General features: G+C 42.5%; 1 protein-coding gene across 2 annotated transcripts in view; it reads left to right on the top strand.

The window, feature by feature from the left end:
- MOB3C (MOB kinase activator 3C) overlaps nucleotides 1-22,610 on the top strand; it is a 232,399-nt gene extending 209,789 nt beyond the window's left edge. The window contains exon 4 of one of the 2 annotated variants that reach the window (XM_078671671.1): nucleotides 21,190-22,610. In XM_078671671.1, coding sequence (XP_078527797.1) covers nucleotides 21,190-21,219 — 30 coding nt within the window. In that variant the 3' untranslated portion in view covers nucleotides 21,220-22,610. The remainder of the gene's footprint in view (nucleotides 1-21,189) is intronic. The other variant, XM_078671670.1, reaches the window with a different exon arrangement.
- Nucleotides 22,611-27,352: the final 4,742 nt, after the last annotated feature.

The raw sequence follows: 27,352 nt of genomic DNA, 5'->3' as shown, positions 1-27,352 counted from the left end.
TTTATGAAGCTAAGTGACAGCAGCAGCTTGAAAAGTTCAGGCGTCTCATCTTTGCAGAATCGTAATGTCATAATTGCCTCTCTGTTCTAAGTAATGATGTTCCTAGGCCTAATTGCATGAAACCTAGATTCCGAGAATACACAAGTGTCATATGTGAATGACCCCAAAACACTGATGAAACAAGCACTGGCAATTCCAGCACGTCTGTCTTATAACTGGAAGTCGGTCTTCAGTCACTTCAGTCACTGGTGAGTGTAGGCGCTCAATATGTAATCATACATGCAGTCTACACTCATCCTTACACTCATACATCCATCTGCACGTACAACGACTCCTTCTTGGGTTCATCCTCATAATCTGCAATAAAGCGCACATGCATAAACTCACCAGCCTATGCAAGATAAATTAAAAGATCAAAAGTAGAACAAGCATTTACAATGCAATGGTCTCGGCATTATTAAAGGTAGAGCTATTGGCATTACTCATGACATTTTTTGAATTTTTTTTTTAAAAATCATAAATAAATGGCATTGTCCTTTACATTGCCAATAGCTTAATTGTTAAATAAATGGCATTGTCATTTACAATGCCAATAGCTTAATCGCTCGCAAATGCATGACCTATTGCATTTATACCCACACAGAGCCACACACACAAAGCCACCCACACACACATACAGAGCCACCCACACAGAGCCACCCACAGTCATTCACATAGAGCCACCTACACAGAGCCACCCTCACACAGTCATTCATATAGAGCCACCTACACAGAGCCACCCTCACACAGACAGAGCCACCCACACATAGAGCCACCTACAAAAAAAGCTATCCACACAGAGCCACACACACACACACACACACACAGAGCCACACACACACATAGAGCCACACATATCATATATCATATATCTCATTGGTGTCAGTGCTCAAGATATTTCTGGATTAATCAGTAGCATTTGACATTGCCCATCATGAGATTATTCTGATTACGTTCCAAGCTATTGGCATTGTAAATGACAATTTTTTTATTTATGTGTTGGTTTTGAAAACAGATAAATAAATGGCATTGTCATTTACAATGCCAATAGCTTAATCGGTCGCAAATGCGAGACCTATTGCAGTGTTCGTGCAATGGTATTGTCCTTGGTGCATCACTGGTTCACTATTCTAAGCTGGCTGAGATATTGCTTCTAAATGAGTCGCCATGTTGGAATCTTAAAACAATGATAAACTATACACTATACCATTCCAAGATGGCCACCCATAGTTATGTTTACCTTATTCTTTAATGCAAAGCATTTTTAAAAAACTTTTTTCTGCTTTTGTATTAATGTATCTTGCATATGTTTGCTTACATTGAGTGTGTGTTTTACTAACCATGAGTGAAATAATGAATTCGGGTGAGTGGGTGAATGCAATAATGAGTCAGAGAATGGAAGGATGCATGTGTGGAAGAAAGAGCTACAGGGCACATATGTGATGAGTTAGTGAATGAGTGCCTAAACTCATCAGAGACTGAATATGCACGTTTAGTTATAAGTCAAACAGCGCCAAATGCAAGGTGGAGCCCAGTCAGCAAGAAGGAAAGCAAGAAGGACTATTGTACAGATGCCAACGAGGGTCCCAGTCAGCAAGTAGGAAAGCAAGGAAGGACTGGTGTACAGCTGCCAACGAGGGCCCAAGTCAGCAAGAAGGAAAGCAAGGAAGGACTGTTGTACATCTGCCAATGAAGGTCCCAGTCAGCAAGAAGGGAAGCAGGGAAGGACTGTTGTACACCTGCGAACGAAGGTCCCAGTCGGCAAGTAAGAAAGCAAGGAAGGACTGTTGTACAGCTGCGAACGAGGGCCCCACTCAGCAAGAAGGAAAGCAGGGAAAAACTATTGTACAGCTGTCAACGAGGTTCCCAGTCAGCAGGAAGGAAAGCAAGGAAGGACTATTGTACAGCTGCAAAGGAGGGTCCGAGTCAGCAGGAAGGAAAGCAAGGAAGGACTATTGTACAGCTGCCAACGAGGGTCCCAACATCACGAAAGTCAGTAGGACTGGCCGGAGCGAGGGATGTGTTAGTGCAATTTAATAATAAAAACACCACCAACAACATTGTAAATAACTATAGAAATTTTTAGGTGTAAGTTGTGTAAAGCTATAATAAACTCGACATGCATAATGTGGAGATTTATTAAGAACTTACTTAGCATAACAACTATAAAAAATAACAATAATATTAATATTTCGTGAGTAAGGCCCATTCAGAAGTATACACTTTTTTATGGTTCGTGGTGATTTCTGTTTGAATAACGATCACAATAATACAAACACGATTTACAATAAGTATTATGACAGAAGTATTTGAAAAACATTACGCGATCGTTATTAATATTTTCTTCAGTTATTGGCTCTGTATGTTGAATTAAATGAAAATGTTTGGCCTTAGCTCTCTGCAAAAATGATATTTAGAACAAAAAGCAGACGAAGAAAAAGAGAGCTTCCGCATAATGATAATAAAAATACTTTGTTATTGTAAAGAGCTCGAGACTGATGGGACGATGAATAAGCACATTAAATGTTATTTGTGGAATAATAATAACAACAACATTCTAAAGAACTCCAAATTAAAAGAGCGATGATATTGACCGTTATAAATTTTGTTGTAACAATAATAATAACTGGCAAACGGTAAGAATAGTATTAATAGTATTAAGGAGTTGGCCTAACGACTAGGGCGGTCGACCTCGAATCTGGTGAACTGGGTTTGAGTCTCGGCAATGACGCTCAACATCCTGTGATTCTGGACAAATCACTTAATCTCCCCGTGCCTAACAAAAATGGATGTGTCTTCATGTAAAGGAACTGGTGCTATGTAAGGCGCTCCGATACCCGATTCAGGTCAAGTTCGCGTTATATAAAACTCAGTTATAATATAAAGATATAGAAGTCACTGGAATGATAAATGTTTGTTAGAAGAATAACTGTGACAACAATAGCAATAAAAATAAATCTAAAAGATAGCAAGAGCACAAGGTTGCTGCAAAGACGGATATGCCTGCTGCATTTAATAATATAAAGTATTATGGGGTGCCAGAGGCTGCGGAAAGGACAAAGGTGCCCGTCGCATGGTCCTCATCGGTATGATAGCACAAATAATATACAGTAATTACGGGATGCGTGGCCCTTATTGCAGAAACAACCACGGTGACAATACAATAAAGCCATTAATGCCCGCGCTCGCCGGTATGGGCTCGGGCTCTCGCGTGCACTGTGAAGTCTCGGCCCCTTCTGAGATTGGGAGCCCAGTAAAGGAAGACCTTATTAGCGGCGTTGCAGCATCAAACGCTGCTCGGGTTTCGTGCCGACTCCTCGGTGCAACTTCGGGGGTTTTACTGCCAAAAAAGCCCGCCCTCCGCGCGGACAAAGGGCGTTTTATCCGCTGTAAAGGGAAATCTCTTCGCTTCTGTTTCTAGATGTTTCAAGAAAATCGCGTGTGCACTTTTGAAATAGTGTGTTTTTGTATGGAAATATCTGCCAATAGAAAACATTAATCTAAGTTTTTTTGTGCTTTAAGGCGCTGCAAAATTTCCCCCAGAGCCGAGCACACAGGACCAAGACCAGCCATTATATTATAGGTATGCTGCTTCTGTCTGACTGAAGGAGCACATTACACCAAGTTTGGCAGAAAGCACAATCTGCATACTAACATCTACCTTCCTGCCAAACACTGATTATTTCATCCACCTCAGCCTTCAACCCCACCACATCCAACAAATTTGCCTTTACTGGAGTCTTAATCGTACCCCGACTCAACATGCTATTTTGTCCTTCTCTATCACTATTTCGATTTCTCAGCAAGTACTCGAAATTTGTGGTCTCTAGGGCATGCTGGTTTCTGGTGTTCTCCCCATTGTTCCTCTAACTGGAGTTTCCCACATCCTCAAGTCTGAATTTGAATTCGCTAAGGATACAGATCATATGGTACTAGACCTAATGCGTATTCTCGAAGGATCTGCAGTCGCCAGCAAAGGGTTACTAGATTCCACATGCAACAGAGACAGACTGTTTCCGTTCGTGGTCCCATTCCCTACTGAGCCTATTCTCTCCCCTAACCCTGACTGTTGCTGGCAAGAGCTTCCCACTGAGTTCGGGTCATACACATAGACTACAGGTCCGAAGTTGACCGATAACGTAAGGGCTTCTGGTAACCGTAAAGCAGAGTTAACTCCACTTGACTCTGCGCCTCCTTAAGCAGGTAACCCTTTTCCCTCTACTCCCGTTGAAATCCTTTCCACTATCCCCACACTAGGGCCTGTCTGGGACGTTGACACTCTTTCCATATCAGTAAAACAGAATGTTCCCTTGAGTGTGAATAGATGCAGTGAGCCAAAGGGTCAAAGGAAAATAATTACGAATTACAAATTAAGTCAAGAATTCTTACACTTTATTGTGAATACAAAAGGTTATTAAAAGAAGAGTGGACAAGAAGGATCCCACTCAACACAACTAAAACAATAAGAAATATTTTTTTAACATTCAATATTGGCCAGCAAGATTGAAAACACAAGGACAGAAAGGACTGTCAGATATAGAATAATGCAGTACTGATTGTATATTCGGACCCGTTTGTGAACACCTAAGCTATGTACACCATAATTTTGTCTATCAGCAAGAGATGTCGAGATCATGAATTATACTTGGTGAAGCGTCGACGCGTTTCGGTGGTTTCCAAAATTCTATCCATCTTTATCAAGACAATGTTTGATTTCTGTCATGTTTCAGGGGTCAAAATAATTGCCCTAGGAAAATAAACATACATTAAGTTCTGGTGCATGTAAAATCATTTATAATTATTATTTCTAACGGTTTTATCTCTTTAGCCTGTAAAACATAAAACATAGCAATGTATTTATATCAACCCACTCCAAGAAATCATGGTGGTATAGAGACAAATATTTTTTCAATACATCATACAGATAGTTATACAGTCACTATTGAACGGATTGTGGTTCTTCTTTCAATTTTATAAAAAAGGAGTTGACGGTTATAATACATGTATTTGTACAGGATCATGGTTTGCCTTACTTTCACAGAGATAGAGAATTCAGTTTTTCCATATCCACTTCATTCGCCAGTTCTCGCCTTCCCTCCTCTGAAAGTGGGTTGTATCACTCACCATCATTTCCGTTTTCTCCTCCATTCCTATCCTGAGAAGTTCCCTCTTTTACCGGCATTAGGTACAGCTTATCTCCCTCAATTATGTCTACTCTCCATCTTTTAAGTTGTGAGTCCCATTGTGCATCCTGACATTCCTTCATTGCCTTCTACATCTTTCCTTAAAATCTCTCCCTGTTCTTTGCATCTGCTGCTCGCATCCATGCATCTAATGCCTCAAACGGTGTTGGCCTAGGCAGAGGCCACAGCGTAGGCATGGCTCCCCTCAACTGATACAACACTTCCAATCGAAATGAACCATAATGTGGATATGCCGAATTCCCTTTTTTATGCCAATTTCGAAGCCAAACTATAGTATGGAGTCCTACTTTTGTCACCATATAATGGGCTGGAGTATCCTTGAGCGGTGTTTCCTCATCCACTTGAGTGACAGCTCCCTGATCCCCCCCAGAAGAATCCAGCAACACCCTAAAACATAGCAAGATTAGATCAAAATTTCCCCTTAATAGACAACTTTCTCAATCACAGCTTCCTGATGACTACCAATCAATCTCAGCGCAGCATTACACCAACCAACCTATCTCAGCACAGCACACAATGACGTCACCTTCGCTCTTCGAAGTGGTTCACCCTCCTTCACAATTTCTCAGTCCACGTTCACTCTCACAATTACAACTCTGTAATTGTCTGCCTTCTACAAGATCGATAGAATTCAATCATCCAAGACTATTCACAAACAGCGACCCTTGACCTGCACTGGTCACCTGAATCGGTATAGTCCACCCCTGTACATAAAGTTATCACATGATTCCCACACGTCCAGTTCATACAAAGTTCCCTGTTTTAGGTGGAACTGCCGATGACGTCTCACGACAACTCCTCAAATCTGTGGTCATACAATCACAATAACTTGATGTCTTCTATACCATTCAATATATCCCGGGATCTTAGGACACTACTGGACCTGAAACTGAAATCTCAATCCTTGGACCACGTCAAACCCGAAACCTCATTCACTTGACTTTCACACAAAACTCTACCTGACATCACACAATCACATCACTCCCGCAATCTTAACACACAATGCATCCCTATTAATACTCACTCCTCCGTTCGCCGCTGTTCTCGCCGCACAGTCAAACTCCGTTGGTCTCCGCCAAAGTCCGTCGCTCTCCATCCTTGATCATTGGGCTCTATTTTGGGGCTGTAGGGGTTTAGGCCTCTTCAAGATTTTCTGGATTTCCCCCCTGCTTTATGTGAGAACAATCCTACTCTGCTACCAGGTGAAGGAGCTTAGTTCCATGTTCTAGATTCACTCTAGAACCTCGAGTCGATGGTACTTTGTCTCAGCAGGAAACCACAGGGGGTAGAAATCTTTAGCAGGTCAATCATTTCAGTTCTAATTTACTATGACTCTTAAGTATCACAGACTACCAAATAAAAGTAGTTGATTATTTTATGGTGGCTAAAAGGAACATAGCCCAGGCCTGGGGGGCAGCCGCCCCTCCAACACTGAAAGATTGGAAGACCAACATGGAATGGTGCATGTTTAGTGAAAAGACTGTTTATGTGGCTCGAGGCTGCATCAGGAGGGGGTTCCGGATATGGGAGCCATGGAACCACTACAGAGCCAATATTTGTACCCCACCATTACAACTAGCCCTTGATGACATACATTCTCCTTGATTTGTCCAACAGTGTACAATGTGCTATATCATAGTTACCTTGAATGTGCCTGACCGAATTACGTAAATTATTGTACTATGCCATATTTTCTACTTGAAGTCCATGACTGTTAATAAAAAGAATTTAAAAACAAATGAAAAACAAATACATAACTAAATAAAGCAAGACAGAGTGGTTGCAAAAAAAAAAAAAGTAGTTGATTCATTACAAAGCCAAGAATAACGGGACGTAGTGGCACCTCAAGCTGAGGGTGTAGAAATACATTGGAACTAATACAAAGCCAAATCTATGGATGAAGTTATGGCAGTGCAACATGCACAAGATGATTAGTTTGAGAATCAGGATACAAAAGATTTTGGAACAGGCGTCCAGGTTCCCCTTCATCGAAAGTTTGTGGGTTTAAAGCATTAATCTGTCCCTAGAAAAACACTAATGCAACATCCCTATGTAGCATTTCCCAAGGCAAGATCAGTTAAAGTGTCAGCGTGTGAAGCCTTCCTAAGAAGTCTCCCCACATTAGTTTGGTCAAGCAGCATAAAGCTACTAAGACAGAGCTCGTTCTAAGATGCTCTCTCTCTCGAAGCAAGGCAGAAGTCCCTGGACACTTTCCCTAGTTACATCAATACCACAGTTCGTATCCCAGGGTCCTTTGCGTATCACGCCATCCAGTCAGGCCAACTCTTCATAGGCAATTTTCCAGTAGGCAGCGATGCTTCCAAGCTTGGTGAGATGACCTTAATTCCCAGTCTGCCTTTGATGAGAAAGTACAACAGTTCTCCAATCTCAGTATCAACGTTCAATGTATCCCCTTCTCTCCATGCCTAACTCCTAAAACAAAGACATTATTCTAACTACCAAGGTTGATTCTGCCACCTGTCACAGAAACGTGAGAAAGAACAAATTCAACATGCCCATGAAATTCAACAATTAAATCCAATGCTAGAGCTTCCAGGAAAAATGCACTTAAGGCCTACAGTATTTGGCCAACAGAAGAAAATGGCACGCAGGCATTACAAAATGACATATAAAATGAATACTCTTTACTAAGCACTTCTAAAGTAACATGTTACATTAGCACATCAAATACTCAAAAAACTGCCCATGGTATGCACAAATTCTGCATGCTAATGTTTTCAGATAGTTGCATCTAGTTTCATTGTTGATTTCTTCACGTTTACATTCAAATGTCCTTTATACACCACAATTCACATTATTACAGTTCACGTTCTAATGTCTCATTTTAATACAACAAAAGAATATATGCAGGTGCGGACAACTCTTCATTATTAGGCACCCAAACAATTGCAAAATGAATTTTGCGCTATATCAATGTAACGTGTTTTTTACAATTGGAGAACGATATTATCTAAGTATTGCTTAAATACTGGCACACGTTTAAATGACATGAAATATTCCGTCATCCTGTCCATGCCTGGTTTGCTTCCTGGTTGAATTAAACCAACTCAAATAGGTGGATTTTATTATTTGAGCTGTCACTGTCTTGATCGCTTCTGGTAGGACCTACAAATTTGCAAGCCCTCGTGTTCCTGGATGATCATGTATGTTCCCGCACCTACTGTTGCTGTCACCAAGGGGTTTCCTTTAACATTCCACATTCTATAACACCCCATATACTAGCTAAATACAGGAGCAGTCTTAGCTGAGTTAAGACTGTGATATCTTTCAGCTCCAAGTTCTGGCGTGGAAGGCGTTAGTGGATTTATTAAAAAGTCATTCTCACAGAGGGTTAATGCAGATGTGTTTGTAAACCCCCATAGTTTGGCCACATAAACGGAACATTTTGTCCCTGCTTCTTATATATAATTCAAATGGCCGGGACTCAAAGTGTCTGCTCAGTCTATTAGCGAAACAGGAAGTGACACCCATTCTCTGAACAAAGACCATGCTATTCTTACTAATTAGTTTTGCCCACTTTCCATCATGACTTGATCTTATCCCCAGATATCAAATACTATTTCTAGTGCAATATCATTTAGCTTCATAAATGTATTTACTTGCTTGTTGGGGTCTAACTACCAAGCATGTGGTCTTATTTGTGTTAACTATCAAATCCCTCAGCTTGCTGTAGTCTGAAAATGTATTCAGCAACACTTATATACCTATTGGCATGCAGGATACTAAAAAGGTATCATCTGCAAAATCAAGTTGATATCTTGACCTCTCATAACACTGGAGAATTATCTAACGGGCTCTTAGTTGATGTAGTGTGCGAGGAATATAAACGAACGCAGAACTTAAGTCCATAAAAGCCACATATAGAGATGCTTTTCTGATTCTGTTATACTTTTCCACAAGTAAGCTAAGTCTAAATACCTGAATAATTGTGCTGATCTCTTTCTTGAAGTCAGACTGACTGTACAACATAATGCTATAATCCAGTACCTAGGTTTCTAATCTTAAAAGGATCAGTCTCTTAAAAAATCTTCTGTAAACAATCCATTAAACTCACTGGACGGTAATTTGTGGGATCTTTTCTGCACCCTTTTTTTTAAATAGGACAATCTCTTCTCCAGCCACTATGGTGGAATAGCAGTTATTCTCATAATGGTGTTTACTAGCACACAAATACATTTTTCTCCAAAATTCTCTTCTGACTTGTAAAGTCAGCTGGACTTTAATCTAGTCAAGTGCCTTCCTCAGTTTTGCCTCTAAATGGCCAACACAGCTTATTATAAGGTAAACATAGCCTCTAGATTACATTCCAAACATATGGTGGAAAGTCAGAGCGCACCACATTGAATTCTGTTAGCGTTGAAACACTCTGGGGCATAGGTCTGCAAAATACTTGTAACATACTTTTTTGGTATGGTGTCAGCCAGGACGTTTTGATTTTTATAATATTTCATATTTCATATAATATATTTACTTGTATGGTCTTTCAGTGAGCCTACTTTGTCGTTTGGTCTGTTTTTTTGTCATTCACATTTTCGTCTGTTCAGCACAGATTGGGACAGTGGACCAGCCCGTTTTAACCAAGTATAGATGAACTATGTCACTTTGTGTTATTTGATACCCAAACATATTTTAGATTTTAGCCAATTGTTGTTTTTTTTATCTGCATTGTTAACACTGTCAATTACCATCAGGTCTAACTATGAGAAGCATTCCTAAGCTATTTTTTTCATTTAATATTGATTGACAACGTTTTGTTATCTTGCCTTGCATCGTCCATCAATCCAAATGTTAGTACTTTCAACAGATCCAACTTAGAAAAACTTCATTGTTGGTTCTACCAAGAAATAAGGTATTGCTTTGATCTTTGTTGCGCAAGGTTTAGACATGGGTGATGAAATCTCCTTAAATAATACTTTATGAGCTAGTTCGAATGAATTGTAGTGGAACCGATCCCAAATGGGTAGGGTCAATCTGTAGACCATCTTCTTTTTCTGTTATTAGTTGAAACCAAGTTGGAATTGTTGATGACCGTTTTTGCTTACTACAGATTTAGAAATGGGCTTCCACCAATCAAAAGAGTAAAGGCTCATGGTCACTTTCGGCCTGATATTTCACAGTTATTTCATGAATCAAGTGCCAGCCTGTTAAATGTATCAATATATCATCTGTTTGAGTTTGGTAGGTGCTATAGGGCTTGAATTCGATTGAGGCTGCAAATAGCTCTAGAGCAGTGGTTCTTCACTTGTGGTCCAGGGTCCATTGGGGGTCTGTGTAGCCTACACCGGGGGTCTGTAACAGCCTAGAAAATGAAATAATATTAACAGATTAATAAAATCTATATAAACAAAGAAGAAAAATATACATCTAAAATTTGAGAACGTTGCGTAAATGTGAAGGAATTTGAAAGTTGGGGCTAAAAATTAAGTTAGTATCCTCAGATTTATTTGTGGGAACAATGCAACAGCATCAAATAATATATGGACAATGAGTGGCCTCAGTTGAATTTAGAAAAACCGCAACCTTCCCACTAAAATGAACATTTTGTTTGTTTTAAAAACTTATTTGACGAATGCTTGTTTCTTTATTTTTAGGTCTCGACTATAGGAGGACCTTTAGCCTTCGTTCTGGAGATTTTCAAGCACTGCACTCGTGCTTGTGGTGGCATCCACCTTGCGGGAGCGTGCAGGGGCGCGCCACAAGCATGAGTGCAGTGCTTGAAAATGAGTGCGAGGCGCTCGTGCTCCACTCTCTTTTGCCTCTTTGTGCCCTCTCACTCCTTGACGTGGGAGAGGTGTGGCGCCGCGGCCAGGGCGACTGACGCTGGAATCTGGGGATCACGGTTCGATCCCCGGCTACGGCGACAGGTTAGCCCAGCACCACGTGACTCTGGGCAATAGCTTGCTTAATCTTCCCGACGGCCCCCAGCGCCTAGAGACCCTTACGGGTGATTGTGCGCTATACAAATGTGGATTATTATTATTATTATTGACTGGCTCTATGCCACAGCACCCTGCTTGCTCCCTGTCTCTATTATCTGCCCCGCCCCTGCTCTTACCCCTTGCTGCTGGTGCCCCCACTGTCTAAAACTGCAAAGTATAAAATAAATATCCATGCTCTCCATACCTCTCCTCACGTGTAAGCGCCAGTCCTCTCTTTGCTTTCAGTGGCTCTCTCTCCTTTCACTGCTTCCCCTCTCCCCTCGCTAGTCAGTTCCAGCACTTGTTTCCTTCTCTTCGCCCATTCGCACACCACCGACCACCCCCTGCCTTCCACACTCCTTCCTTGCCTATGTATCCCTTGCGCCCTTCTTCCCTTTCCGGTCCTCTTTCCTGTCTCTTCCTATCTTTATGATAAACATCGTCCATAGCTGTGTAGATGTGCCCTTTTTTATTCGTGACCCCGTGACTGCGCCTAGCAACCCAAGATGCCACCTTATTGTTATCATGGAGATCCGGGGTGCAAACGGGACCTCCACAAGAATTCTGAAGCGATAATGCAGGCCTTTTTTGACGCACTGCACGCGAAGAGCGGTTCCCTTAGACATAAACCCTTATTTAGAAAAGGTAGAGCTGGGGTGGCTGAGTGACAACCAACGTGAATTTCTCACAACTGACTTTGAAGAGGGTGAAATAAGAGTTCCCATAATGCACCTGGAGTCGGGCAAAGCTTTTGGGCCGGACGGGTTGCTGACTGAATTTTATAAAACATACATAGACACGCTGGCTCCCTTTCTACAGCTTGGAACACTCATACCTACCATGAGAGAGGCCCTCATTATATCCCTGTCAAAGCCAGGCAAGCCTATTGAGGGCGAGCACTCCTACAGGCCCCTGTCCTTAATAAATTGCGATGTAAAAATATTGGCTAAATTATTGGCAAATCCCCTAAGCCTGCAGATGGATGGGCTTGTATGACCAGACCAGGCGGGTTTCATCCCGGGGAGGGTCACCGCGTATAACTTGTGCACCGTATTTTCAGTAATAGAAGACATAGATCCAGAGCTCAGTGCGCTGGCGGTCTTTCTTGGCGCCACCAAGGCTTTTGACTCCCTAGAGTGGGACTGCTTGCTATCTGTTCTGCAGAGTATGGGCTTTCCCTCATGGTTCTGCTCATGGATGCAGCTATTATATCACAAACCCATGGCAAAATTACTTATCAGTGGTGCGCTCCCCCCCCACCCCATTTGATATAACTTGGGGCACAAGGCAGGGATGACCATTGTCCCCGCTCTTGTTTGCTCTTGCTGTGGAGCCGTTGGTAGCCACTCTCCGGCAACACCACAGGGAATGTGCATTGAGGTACTCTACAAGACACATGTTGGTGTCACTCTACATGGATGACATCACGCTTTATATCAGGGACCCCCAGGAAAATCTCAGTGGGTTGTTACGGGAGTTCATCAGGATTGGAGGTTACTCAGGCATCACAATGAACTGGAAGAAATCTCAGATCTTCCCTCTCACCTCTAATACCCTGCCCTGTCAATCAGATTATCCACTCTGAGTTGAAGTATTTGGGCATAGTGATCAGTCGACATAACTAACTCCATTACTAGATGGATTGCTATGCCCCTCTCCATGGTAGGGCGCATAGCGCTCATGAAAATGATAATTCTAGCACAACTGCTGTACTTATTTATAAACATCCCTTACGCCCCTGGGCGTCAATTTTTCAGGTCCCTGAAGACATCATTATTTTGCTTTGCCTTGGGGTGGGGGCGGGGGGGTAAGCAGCCTAAAATAAAGTGGACCACCCTCACCTTACCTTTTGCCAAAGGTGGCGTTGAAGCGCTGGATCCAGAGCTTTACTACTTGTGTGCACACGCACGCTATGCACTGTACTGGTTTCACCCCCGCCAATTATGCCACATCTAGTGGTGGAGCAGGGTTACATGGCTACCACGCCACTGTCTGTCTTGGTGTAGACTCGGAAGAGACAGGACAGGTACTCTACGGTGGCCTGCACGAAAAAAGCGTGGAAGTGCATTGCAAAGAAACTCGGAACCCCTGTGGTGCACTCCCCCACGTTACCATTAGAATTTCGTAGCAACCTCCCTGTGACCCATGAGGGAATCTGCCGCTGCATGCTGCGTCGCTACGCTATAAGCACTTTGGAGGTATCTGTATCATAATGGGAAGTTCTGCGACAAAGGAGTTCTCTGGGTGGCGCGATCCCTCTTCGATGGAGCTGTTTCTGTATATTAGACTGAGGCGGTAAACATCACTTACAACGAAACTTTTACAACGCACTACCATTACAACGCGGTCATTACAACGCAAACTATTACAACGCATTGCGCTGGGGGGCGCTCTAGGATAGGGAATAGGTTAATTTACGCTCCAATAACCTTCCCTAGTGTCCACGGGGACTGGAGTTGGAATAGTAAATTAAACTATTCACTATCCAACACCCAAAAGCGCTATGCGTTGTAATGGTATGCGATGTAAAAACCGTGTTGTAAAGGCAGGCGTTGTAATAGCCTGCGTTGTAACGTCATACATCCGACTGAGGCAAGATGTAGCGGCATTCACCCTGGCTTTTCCAGAGGAGCCGCCAACTTTAGCGCCTTTGCATGCTATGTTTCAGGCCGCTAGCCCTTCACATGCTATAGCGCGACTATACCGTAGTGCGCTCACTACAAGGGAGCAGCCCCAGGACAAGTCGCTGGAAAACTGGGAGGGAGAAGTGGGCTTCCCGCTTGAAGATGCACAGTGGGAATTCTGCTGCCAGCAGACTGGAAAGATCACGGCTAGCAGCAGGTTACAGATCATTAATTATAAGTATCTACATACAATGTATTATACCCCACACAAATGTACAGGTACGGCCGGAGACCCACAGATCGATGTGAGAGATGTGGTGTAGAAGGAGCTCACTTCCTCCATCTGGCCTGGTCCTGTAGACTTGTTTTCAACTACTGGGAGGAGGTTGGGAATGCCGTATCCCAAATAGTGGGAGAGAATGTAAGCCTTACCCCTCTCAACGCACTGCTCGGTTACACAGAGCACATAGAGGCATCTAATAGACGATTTGGGTCCCTGCTGGCCAAGCTAAGGGTTGCCTGCAGATGGTGTTGGGAGAGAGCTCCTAAATTCAAGGAATGGATGCAGGATTTGGTATATTGCTAGGAACAATTAACCATCTACTCAGAATTATTTCCACTTAGGTCAAGACCCTAAGACATATGGGAGCCACTAAAGACTTACTTAATGCACACCCCATAGGCAGCAGACATTCCAGGAGCCCCACCTGCACTACAATTGGACAATGCTACCTAACTAGCACACCATGCGGCACCTCTGATGAGGTCACAAACCTCAAATTTGATGTCATGCTAACCCGATGTGCAAGTGCTACTTCAGTGGGCTTGATTGTGTAGAAAATAGCCTGGACATTATTGCTTAATGGTACTTATACGCTATGACAAAAGAATCTGCCAGTAATACTGAAATGACAGTTTTGTGAAACTGCTGTGTGTATAGTAACTGAAATCTCAGTAAAAAGAAGTTTAAAAAAACATATCAAATCCAATCAAGACAACATATCCTTGTTATTCTGCAACCCTGGCATTCAGCAGTGCCGATGGCGGGGTTCTGAGAAAAATGTAGGCCAAGTTAACCCCCCAAATATACCTTTTGCTTTATAGAGCCCAACACAAAATGGCAGTTGTTGGACTGCACCACCCTCCCAATCTCCCCCGGGGCAGACTACCCTTCGGTCAGCTGCTCACCCAAACCCCCCTTGTAGAAGTAATCACTGAATTACTAGCACAAGCAACATTAAGTCCGAATTTCCATGGATTTCTAAGAAACATAAATTACAGAGACTTCAGGGGAAGCGATGATAACCTTGGAGTACCTCGGAGCCCCCCTCCATTTCTCAATGTACCTATGAGAGAAATGGGTTTCTACCCAAGATCACATGACTCCAAAGTGCTCCTCGTGCTTTCTAGTGCCTCCGTTTCTCTGAACTGCAAGACCATTCCTTGAAAAGGCAGGCTTGGCTATTACAAGCCGAAAAACGAAAGAACAAGCTGATGGGAAAATGCTAATTAAAATAATCCTTTCTCCTCGGTGACACATTTGCCTTTTAGAAAGCGTGAGGAAAAGGAGAGGAGAGCCTCTCGATCAACATTGTCTCCCTCTGGGGAGCTGTATTTACAGCTTTAATTTCTTTGCAAAAGAGTGGGGTTGTTGTGGGAGGAATGCAGGCTCACTTCAAAAGCCGCACATTGTGTCAGTGAATCTAGTGAGCCTGTAGAGCTCAGGCCTAGGAAATTCAAGGCCTATTATTTCCCAACAACACTTAATTGTGGTGGTTATATTGTCTTGACGTCCAAAACGATTATTGTGGTCTGGGGCAGATTTACCCCTTATGTGTTTACTTGGGGCGCTAGCGCCTCCCGCGCCCAAATTGTCTGGTCCACGCAGGGCACTGGCACCTCCCACCGAGCGCGTCCCTGTTGTCTCGGCTGTTCACAAAATCTCACCACCATCAGCTCTGTGGCAATCAAAGAATAAGATTATGTAGTGTGTGTGTGAGTGAAGGCATGTATGAGAGGGCATAAGGCTCTGGCTCGAGGTGGGCACTTCGTCAAGCAAAGGGGCATTATTGCATAGATCCCTAACTAAAATCCAGTCCAGCATAGGCACGTGCATTGCCAGTTTATGCCAGACCACCAAAACAAAGGTTTTTATTGGATTTTAAGGATCTAGGGAACCATTTTGGAACGCTCCCCTTGCCTGTGCAAGATAGCATGAACATCATCAACTTTTAGGGAGATTTTATATTCTTTCTATTATTTGAGTTCCTGTTTATACTTTTGGAAGAGGCAAAAAAAGTACAGGGAAGCAAGAAAGATTCTCACACTGACAGATACATATGACTTGACAATGACGTTCTGAGGCTCAATCCCAAATTTAGGTCTGGCTAAATAGAGCTATAGAACTAACCAGGACTAATCTGCCAGGACAAAAATAAACAAGATTTATGTGAAACACACTGTGGGCAGAACCAGAAATTCTTCATTATTCAACAACTCAGCATTTTATCCTTCTGAGACTAATAACAAGCTGAGTGAAAATTTCATCAATGTCTTAAGAGCCGAAAAACTCAGTGTAAAAGACCAGTACAGTGTAAGTGATGCTGCAATTTGTATGCAGCTAAACTTATTAATGATTAAGCCACAGAAACAAAAAGGAATATACATTTGGTTGGAATGTGTCAAATGTTAATCCATTTTCAGGCGTTGTCAAACATTCTTATAAACGTAAACAAAATATGTCTAGAGCGCTCACATTTTCATCCCAAAATGTCAAGGGCGTTTTCTCTTAGGTCATGAAATACTAGAGAGACAGGAAGTTCTTCTTGATAACAATTGATGGGAAATGGCTGCAAAAATACTTCAAGCATGAAAGAGAATTAATGCAGTCTTCAAAAAAGGGGAAACACAATATGTTATGAAACAAGTCCTCCACTTTTGGAGAGAAATGCTGAAATTGCTGGATGATGCCCAGCTGGCTAAGAGAGATTCTCCTTGCAGCTGATTAAATGAACAGACTTCAAAGTCACTGGCTTCCATTTGTGTGTGTAATGTTTTCCTGTAAGCTGATACCAATGATCTTTCTTGATCTATATTTTAACCCTTCTTCTAATTTGTTTTTATGGATATTTAAAATGTCATGTATATCCAAAGGTTTTTATTAATCATGCATAATAAACTTATTACTGTAAGCCCATGCAGTATTTAGCTCTGATAGTCAGGAAGACAGTTCAATTCCATGACTGGACACTGCTGAACAGGACAGCCGGCACCGGTCATTGCCCCGGTGGGCCGCTAGGGTGAGGGCCGATTTTGGGCCCCTGGGGGCCATTTTCATTACCGGGGGCCTGCAATATCGGGGCCCCCCGTAACAAATTTGTCTGAAACCGGCCCTTGCAAACAGCTCGGCCGCACCCCCTCTACCCTCCCAGGGAGGCCGGTAGAGCAGTTTGCCAGAGCCAGTTTCGATTCCCGGTCGGCCCTGCTGCTGAAGGTCCGGCTTATGCTGCCTCACTGTGCACTCGCAGTTAAAGGGGGTTTTAGGTGGCGTTGGGAGGATAATCAGTTTCACCTAGAGTAAATGTCAATGCCAAGTTTGAGTCGGTCACAGAAAACTGTAATGATCAGGTGTCAAGGACCTTTTGTTAATGTCATAATATAAGACCACACTTTGTGTGCCAAATTGCATTCAGGGACGGACTGGCCTGCAAGCCAATTTGGCTGTGCCAGTATGGCTGGTTTAAAACGGCAGTAGTGGGTCATTTTTTGGCTGTTTGAAGACCTGTTTGTTGGTATAGTGGGCCGCCTTTTACTGATGATTTCCCTGATATTACCCCAAACATTGCCTGCAGCAAACAAAAGTGCAAGCAGTCCTTTTTACTTTGCACAACATCAGTACAACTTGTCTTTACAAGTTCGAAACTGCCCTGATTTCTGGAATGTAGGACACTTTTTTATATAGCTGATTTCGCTAATGGGGGCACTTTTATTCTTGTACCATGAACTATTTTCTGTCCTAGTCTGACCCTGATTACATTTCGCTTACATTCGTTTGCTCTTCAGCTCTCTTACTCCTTGGTATGTAGATTTCTCCCTCACCAAAAATACTAGTTTGTTTAACAAGAAAACTTAAAAAGTGAAAATAATAAACACATGGAGTGCAGGCAGCAGTTGGCTTTTAAAGAGAGTGCATGCCTGGAAACGTGCCAGGGCACCTGGAAAAACTCAGTTGTGCCTCCGCTAAATACGAATTTGCCACACACAACTCACCATCTCTCACCAGCTGCATAATTTTCAGATGTTAACAAAATCTATTATCCACTGCATAGTTTGCAGATGTTAAAATAAATAAAAATCTTTCCAGGACAACCGAGGGTGCAAAGCCATGCCAGACACTTAAGAATGTTAACTAGTCGCCATCTTCTGTTATTGCTACAATTATCCTTTTGTGTAGGTGGACAAGCTACCCCGGGGATACCTTTCTACTCATCATGTGCCCCTTTAATAATATTTTTACAGCTCTGGTAATTTACCTTTGGGTTCTTCATTAGGAGTGTCAGATCAAACCTACTGGCAGTTTTCAATGCTTAGTGCTCTCAAATGTTCGGACTTGGGGTTCGCTAAAACACAGTCAGGGCCTGACTGAGAAACTAAAAGTATCCCTGACAAAAATGCTCAAACCAGCCCACTTCTTTAATCTCCGCCTGCAATCTCTCGTTTTCCATTTATCCATTCGCTCATTTCTCCTCTCTCTCTTCTCCCTCTCTGATCGCTTTCGATCTACTTTACCCATTCCTCCCTCCCATTCGCTTGAAGTCTTCCCTTGCCTTGTTCAAATATCAAGGGATTGTTGCAGAGGCACCAGGAGAGGGCCAAGGGCTCCAGCCCACCTGGGAAATGCCCGGTGGAATAATAGGCCTGTCTGAAATAACAACAGCCAGCGGTTGAAACTCATAGGATACAATTTTGGTCTCAAAAATACTGTTACGGCCATGATGGAATAAGGATTTTTGGAGTTTGTGAACATTCATGGTAATTTGCAATAACTTTGAAAAATGCATTTTCAAAGTTTCATGTTGCGCACACACATGCCCTTAGGGCAACATATGTGCACAGATCAATTTCAGGGGTGCAACAGGGTGTCCTTTTGACACCCTTGCACCCTGAAATTGCATGCGCAATTTGCGAGGACCTATTGGTACTCGCAAATTGTGCATGCAATTTCCCATTCATTCCTATGGGCCTGTAGGCCCATAGGAATGAATGGGAAGCCATTCGTTATTTGCGAGTCGCAATTTGCGAGTCGCAAGTAAGGAATGTGTAGGAATCGCTATTTTTATAATGATTCCTACATGCATAGACTTTTGCGAGTCCTTAATTGCGATTCCTTAATAATAGCAATTTAGGACTCGCAAAATCCTACCTTGATGCATGTGCCTGTAAGTGGTTTTACGTTGTAATTTCAATTTAGGTCCATTAGGAGCAGAGCCTTTGTAGGCAAATACCTCGATACATACAAGGTCTCAAGGCTAAAGTAGGCTTGTACGTTAAGGGTTCCAGAGATGGGTCTCAATTTTGGAGAGGGGATTTGGCAATTTGGTACCTCCAGTTCTGGCATCTGAACTTGTGAACAAAGTGAAGCACATTCCACAAACACTGCTTGTGCACACTCAATTCTCAAATCACCCGATGCATTTACATTAGAATGTGTTGCAACATCAGCCCATGTGCCATTTTACATAGGGGAAGTGCCCTTGCGCACTAGACTAAGGCCCTCATTATGAGTGGCCTCTTAGTTCGATGTAGCAGGAGTTACTGGCCCCATCAGAGTTTTGAGACCTGCAGAAAAACAGCAAATCGCTTTACTTTCACCCAGAGATTTTGACTGCTGAACACAGCCGGAATCTCCATGTGAAAGTATGGGGGAAATTAGGAATTACTGGGGGAATAGGAGCCAGAATTACTGATTCCATGGTAATTCCTCATTTCTTTGTGAACACTCTGGGTCCTACTTGTAATTAGCTGGATTTTCTCCACCCCAGAGTTACCGGTACCCCTGAAATATTCTTATATGAGACTTCCATTCCGCTGCAGTGCAGCTTGTCTCCCCTGAAAGCGATGCAGAGGCTTCATGCATAGAGTTTGTGAACATGTAAGTATAGGGCCTGCTTTCTCACTCTCTAACCTATGTAGCTAGTGGTAGAATTGCAATGAAATCCACATGCAAATATTAGGAATGGGGCGATCATGAGCCACGCACCCAGGAAAGTAAGCTAAGAATGAGAGGAGAGGTAACTGAGTTAGAGTCAGTACTTGTATGCCAGCATATCAAATGCAGAAACATCAACTCGCATAAATATTGTGCCCTATATACTGTTCACAAAACTATAGTCCGATTGGTTGTAGATTTTCAATTATTAGCACCAAGTGTATTCTGGTGCCATAGCATTTGGGTTCTAGGTTTCATCATGATGGCAAATTGAAAAGTTTATTAAAGCAAGAGCAGTATCTATTTGAAATTCAGGGGATGTATTCTCACAAGTGGACGTTTGTAAATAATTAATTTCTGATTGGTAAAGGGTTCTCATCCTGATGGACACTATTATATGTCTATTGATATAGTCGTTTTTGGGTGACCTGAATATGCATGGGTCATGGGTTCATGATACAAGAGGGTACATTTAAGGAATTCTGTATTTCCCCATAAACAAACTATAGGATAGCACTGACTTCATCTTTTTCACCACACCAGACTTCAGTAGGCTGAACCCACGTATGGGAGCACACCATGTTCTTTTTAATTTTTTTATTGAGTTTTATATAGCGCAAACTAGACCCAAAGGTATCGGGTATCAGAGCGCTTTACAAAATACAAGTTGCGATTACATGAGGACACATTCACTTTTGTTAGGCACGGGGAGATTAAGTGATTTGCCCAGAATCACAGGATGTTGCACGTCTTTGCCGAGACTCAAACCCGGTTCCCCGGAATAGAGATCGACAGCCCTTGATGTTAGGCCAACTCCTCTCCCCTGTTGTCTCCTGTTTTACAGGTGTGCTTCACACGGAAACTGGCATAGTACAATTGCTCAGTGAGTTCAAGAACTGATTGCAGACAGAAACATACTGGGTTGCAGTATGATGGCTCCATCACTCTTGACACTTTTTCATCTCTTTCTCATCTTGTTTCTTCTAGCAGTGAAGGGATATTGTTGACTGAAATCTGTTTTTCCCAGAGCCTGTCTACTTGAAGTTGAAGCACATTATTTTTCTACCTTTCCTAATGATTATGTTGTACTGACCTTGGCAACATCAATTGTGAACATCATGGTTCATGACATCTCTTATTAACACAGAAATTGCTTTTTTTTTGTTTTCCGGCAGAGAGAAATGACCGAGAAAATTTGCCACTGATACCCCTGGGATCCAGCATTTGTCAGCTATGAACTTATTGAACAGAAGTGAGAGAGAACAAAGGGATCCGAAGCTCCTTCAAGTGGACAATGGATTGATTCTAAATCTCCAAAAGACTGGGCCAGCACCCTGCACTCCTTAAAAAAAAAAAAGCGAAGATGGTGAAACCATACTTGTGAATTAGCCTCCACGATGCTGAGACCTTTTTTATTTCTAGGAGTATGCTCTGTAGATAGTCTTTAATCTATGCACTCATCCATCATAAAATTATATTTTGAGTGACTACAATGAAAACTACTGACAATGAAGGTCGAGCAGCTGCTTTGCCGTTGCCGACCCGTACCCACCAGAACGTTCAAGAGATGAAAAAGCTGTGATAAGACTTCAAAACATGTTCTACATGTCTTCCTTGCTGCTCTTTGGGGCTCTCTCTTGCCCGAGACCTCTGTGAATACAATGATCTTTCTGTCTTTCTGTTTATAATGAACTTTCTTTGTTACAAGCTGATAAGAGAATTTTAGGTCATGAGTGTTGGCAGTCAGTGGAAGGTGGCTGGTCCCAGAATGCTCCTTGGGGTTCAAAAATCTCATTTGCAGGGGAATGTAATAGAAGCTATCGATGGGTTGTTCTTTCGCCCTAGACCCACACACCAGAAGACATGTAACAAGACCCATTCAGACATATTTTATAATGTTTTGAAAACTGATAGTTTTCTATGTTCGAGGCTCAAGCACTAAGAAATGGGATAGGTAGCGCAAGGGTTCTCCTCCGTTTTTGCTCAATGCAAAATGTTATTGATTTTGGCCAGATGTGTTGTATAGTGTTGCGTACTAAATTTGTACACATAGCCCATGTCAGACAGTTCACAAAGTAAAATCGACCCGAATCTGGAATAAAAAAGTCTTCGTTATAAGAAGATGATAGGGTTATTTAAAGGTGGGTAATAACAGGACATCTGGCAAAAATTGGTGAATGTTCTAACATCTTGCATCTCCTCCTACACTTTGAGGTTGGGTGGCAACGTTTCTCATGGCGGAGCTGGCAATGGCAGCACTATCACAAGAACCCTGTTGCAATCCCTTCTTCATCTGGAGATTATGGAAATCGGGAGATTGTAGTATTCCCAAAAGTTCAGCCGACACAGACTTGAGCATCTGGAAACCTGCCGCTGCGCCTGATGTCGGAAGGCGCACCGTACTAAGGCGGCCCCTGTGGCATAAAGTATGCTGCCTATTCTGCTACTGGCAAGAAAAGGCAACATATGAGGACTTATGTGGTACAATCTGAGACATCATTTTTTTAATTATTTTATCTTTTCAACATATATTAACACTGTCGGGCAAAGTTATTACCATCATTGTTAACCCTGATTACAGCGTTCAAGAAATGTGGCCGAAAACTCTACGTGCATATTGGGAGTATTTAATTTCTAGAAGACAGCCCTCGCTTTAGTGGTCTGTCTTTGGAAAACATAGAAGTACCCAAAGGTCCACCTTCTTTCCAAGGTATTGCTGACCTACTGTCCCTGTGGTGTTTCGACAAAGTGGATCCTGACTCTAAGGCGAGAGCCGCTTCTGGACTAAAAACCCAGGAGCATGGAAAGAGGCTATAACTTTGGTGGGCTGGCCGCAGCTGGGCTGGACCAACAAAGATTACATGAACCTCTGTATCGAAATTGATTGTGCTGTAAACATGAGAAAGTTTTCTACCAGCTGTTGCTTACAGATTCAAGGTAGCCGGAAAATGAAAACACAGGACACTTGTTTCCAGAGGGTTGGTGCTCCAGGTGTGTTTTTTTTCTCCAAGAGAAGCACAGATGTCATTAATTGTTTGAATTCTTTTATCATGGCAGGGGATATGCACCTTTTTGTTATGTTGTTGCCCGCTTGGGTGGTGTATTGCAGCATTAGTTATAGCAATAAATTTCTTCTGTGTGAATGCTCAAGCTGTTTTTTCTATCACTTTACTTTCAACCCAAGAAGCTGCCTTGTTATTTATTCTTTTTATCAATAGACCGCTTTAGGAGAAGACCACTTGTACGTTGTGGTTTATACAACTTTTGTATTTCTTTTGGATATTAACTTATTTACAACTACTCTGAGCCCTTCTAACTGCAATGAGTTCTCCTCTGTTATCCACCCATTTTATGTGTCTTCAGTCTACCAATGGAGTGAGGAGGGAGTTTTCCCTAACGCATATTCATGAGCCAATAATTCGATTAACTGATGAGTACAACATCTCAACTATCTTTTACTACTAAAATAAGATACTTTGTTTAGTTAGTTGTTGACCAGGTTAATAATAATGGACCCGATTCACAGAATTAACTTGACAAAATCCTAAACTTACTACTTTTGGTATTCACAGAATACACTTACTACTTTTGGTATTCACAGAATGGATTTACGACTACTAACTTTACGTCCGCACTCGGGCTGGAAATTTCGGCCCGGAGGCGGAGCTTGAGGCTCGGAGGCGGAGCTTGCGGTCCGGAGGCGGAGCTTCCGGCTCAGAGGTGGGTATTTAGCCATGGCTGAAATCTCCACCTCTGGGCCGCAAGCTCTGCCTCTGGGCCGGAAGCTCCGACTCCGGGCCGCAAGCTCCGCCTCCAAGCCGGAAGCTCCGGGCCACAATTTCCGGCCCGAGTGCGGACGTAAAGTTAGTAGTCGTAAATCCATTCTGTGAATACCAAAAGTCGTAAGTGCATTCTGTGAATACCAAAAGTAGTAAGTTTAGTATTTTGTCTTAAGTTAGTTCTGTGAATCGGGCCCTATAATCGGATTTGTGTAAGCCGTTACTCACTGGTCAGGGTCTCTGGACGCTGTCCGTAGGTACGTGCAGATTAAGTGATTGCTCATAATCACAGGCTGCTGAGCCGACGCCAGTATTTAAACCTGGATCCCCAGTTACTGAAGTCGGCAGCTCTGGCCCTTACGGCAGTACCAATGCAGCAACATAATAGCAACATAATTCGCTCACGTCTTTTTTTGTCCATACACAAATTTTCCGAGATAATACCTGGTTTAATTTGTAAGGAGTAAAACCACAATATTTTGAGTTTCATTGCTCATAGCAGCAGTCAACCTTCAGTACTATCATGTTGTGCCCCATTTCGAGATGCAGAACGCAGAGGCAATGGTGCTTCTAGTTCCGGATTTACTAAGGGTTTGCACTAGGGCAAAGTCAGACAAAGTGACGGAAAGTGTCGCCTACTCTTACAATTGTATTTACTTTCCAGTGTAAAAGTAATATCGCGCTGGAAAGATACCCTTTTCTCAATGCAAAGTGCACTTTGTGCTGATTTTCACGACTGTGCGTCAAAGGCACTTGGATGTAATTTTGGTGGATCAGTGCAGGCAGGCATAGTTTTTGCTGCAAAGACTGATCTGCTAAGATAGCCAGACAAGGCCTTTGCATAAAAAGTAGCACCTCTTTAAAGCAGGCGCTACCTAGAGGAATTTTGCTTCTCAAAACATTCCACACTTTGTATGTATGCTGTGCTATACAGCACATATGCAATGTGTGAACTGTTTCAGAATTTATCAGGACAGGAATTTGTACTGAAAGCGTATGTTTCCAATGCACGGTCTATGATAGCACACACTTAACCACAGTTTTGCAACGGTTGTGCGTGGGGCAAGCATCCTTTTTGGGGGGATTTGCTAAGATTTTATGCCGTGTTTGCATCACAAAAGTGATGCAAATCGATTTTTTTCCCCCCGATTTTTCTCCAGCCTGAAACTTGTTTAGCACTGGAAATAACGTGAAAGTATTGCACAGCCTTAAACATTTTTTTTTTTAGAGATTTATAAAGCGCGAACTAGACCTGAAAATATCAGAGCGCTTTACATGAGCACCAGTTTCATTACAGATTAACGCATTCATTTCTTTTGTTAGTCACAGGGAGATTAAGTGATTTGCCCAGAATCACAGGATGTTGAGCGTCGTTGCCGAGACTCAAACTGAGTTCCCCAGCTTCGTGATCGACCTCTCTAGCCGTAAGGCTACATCCTCTCCCATAATTACTTACCACCTAGGGGGCAGTACCATGGGTGAAGCATGGGCATTCCCTTACATCCACAATAGGTTTCTGACACTAAACCCAAGTAGAAGTAAGGAAGGAGAATTGCTTTCATTTCTCATTCCTTTCCGACTTTTTATGTGTGCTGCACTGTACAGCACACACACAAAGAGGGAAAATGGTTTAAGGCAGTCTGTGCATAGTTTTTTGTACTGGAAGGGCAGGGGAGATACCATTGCACCATGGCGCAATGGTGTTTCCTTGGCGCATGGCAGCTGGTTTCAGCACCAGCGCTAGGGAAAGGAGAGGAGAGTGCCATTTTTCAGGAAATTTGGCGGTGTCCTGCTCTCTCCTTTTAATGCAGCGCAGCATTTCTTGCTGCTGCCCTGAGTGAAAAAGTGGTAAATCTGCCCCTTTGTGGTCAAATGAAGGGATAATGAGCAGCATCATGGCCGTTTTTAATAAATATGACTCTGCACTGCTTTCTCCCCCTTGTGCAGCACAGAACAGGAGCATTGGTTGCTGCAAAGCATTGCACTAAATATAATAAAACTGCCTCCACGTATTATTTTCACAATAACCAAGTCACTTGCAACAAAGCCTCTCGGAAGCTCCCACTTATCCTTAAACCATAATGATTTCTTAGTCGCCAGAACACTAAGAAACTGAAAACACACACCACAAGGTAAAGTTCAGAGGCCAACGCTGTGCATCTAACTCATCGTTGACAACTGCAGTGTCGCAAAGCACCTGCCTTCAGCGATACACAGAAAGCACACCTCATAAAATCTTCTGTACCACCACTTCTGGAGCTAAGCAATGCATCGATGCGGTTCTGCGGATGGTGATGTACTGTACAGGTGCTGTTGTTCATTTATTTGCTCTTTCATTCATTCATTCATTAGTTTTTTTGATCTCAAATGACTTCTTAAGTTAAAGGTGTGATATATTTTCAGAAGGTTTTCTGAAGACAAACTGCTATGTGAATCTGATTTCTCTGGTTTATGTACTTTAAGTTGTTAATGTATGCATTACAGTGATATAGTATTTTCTCTATAGAGTCTTTAATGTAAAGTTTTCATTTCTTTGAGTTGATTCATTTTTTCTATCATCTGAAAACAATATTTAAAAAAGCTTGATTGAATTTTCTTAGTAGATCAAATCCATATTATTTTGATCCGTTGTAGCAGGGGCCCCCTAAAAGGAGTCGGGCCCATAGGCGGTGCCTACTGTGCCTTTTTGGTAATGCGGAACTGGGGCACAGCCCGTACTAACCTATCAAAACCACTGACCTAAAAGCAAAATGTAGGAAAACATTTGTGATATGGCAAGAGGACAGCAAGCTAAGGGCCCACAAACGAAGTATGGAAATTGTACACACAAGGAGAATATCACACCGGCAAACAATGCACAAAATAGAAATGCAATGAAAGCAAAAGCAATGATACGAGAGACACACTCACACTCACTCGTCCAATCTTGCTCATAGTGTAAACACCCGTAATAATGTGCTTGGATAATAACACTGGGCATCTCTGCGTCATGTTTCTTGTACAGAATATGAATTGGGATAAGTGTATTTTCTCGCCTGTTCCGTAAGTTATTCATAACTTTGACAATCCTTGACTTCTGAACATTGCAAGAAATCTAAGCAGCACAAAAATTACATCTGTGTCATTTGACAGTACAATGACTCTGTCCCACTCCCAGTACTCCTCTATGGAGATGATGCTGTGCTCATAGCAAGAACTGGGAGGGCACGGCACGGCACATACTAATTGAGGAGTACACAAGATTTATGCACAGTTTGCCGCTACGGGTCAACAAGACTAAATCCTAGTAATGGTGGCAGAGGCACTTCCAAAGAAGCTCCCAAATTTTAAATCCGGCTCATGCAGTATGAAGGCGGTGGATACATTTTCCTACCTGGGTATCTTATTTGATAGAAACTTTACCTGAAAAAAGATACTTGAGACATTCCAAACTTTGCATGTATGCTGCGCTATACAGCACACATGCAATATATTGAATGTTTAAGAATTCATTAAGACAGGATTTTTTACGTTTCCAATAAAAGCCCTATGATAGACAGCAAGCACACACCTAAGCACA

The sequence above is a fragment of the Lissotriton helveticus genome, chromosome 1_2 (assembly GCF_964261635.1).
Source record: "Lissotriton helveticus chromosome 1_2, aLisHel1.1, whole genome shotgun sequence".
Classification (NCBI taxonomy): Eukaryota; Metazoa; Chordata; class Amphibia; order Caudata; family Salamandridae; genus Lissotriton; species Lissotriton helveticus.
Note: the sequence above shows the minus strand (reverse complement) of the source record. Positions and strands in the feature narration are given on the sequence as shown.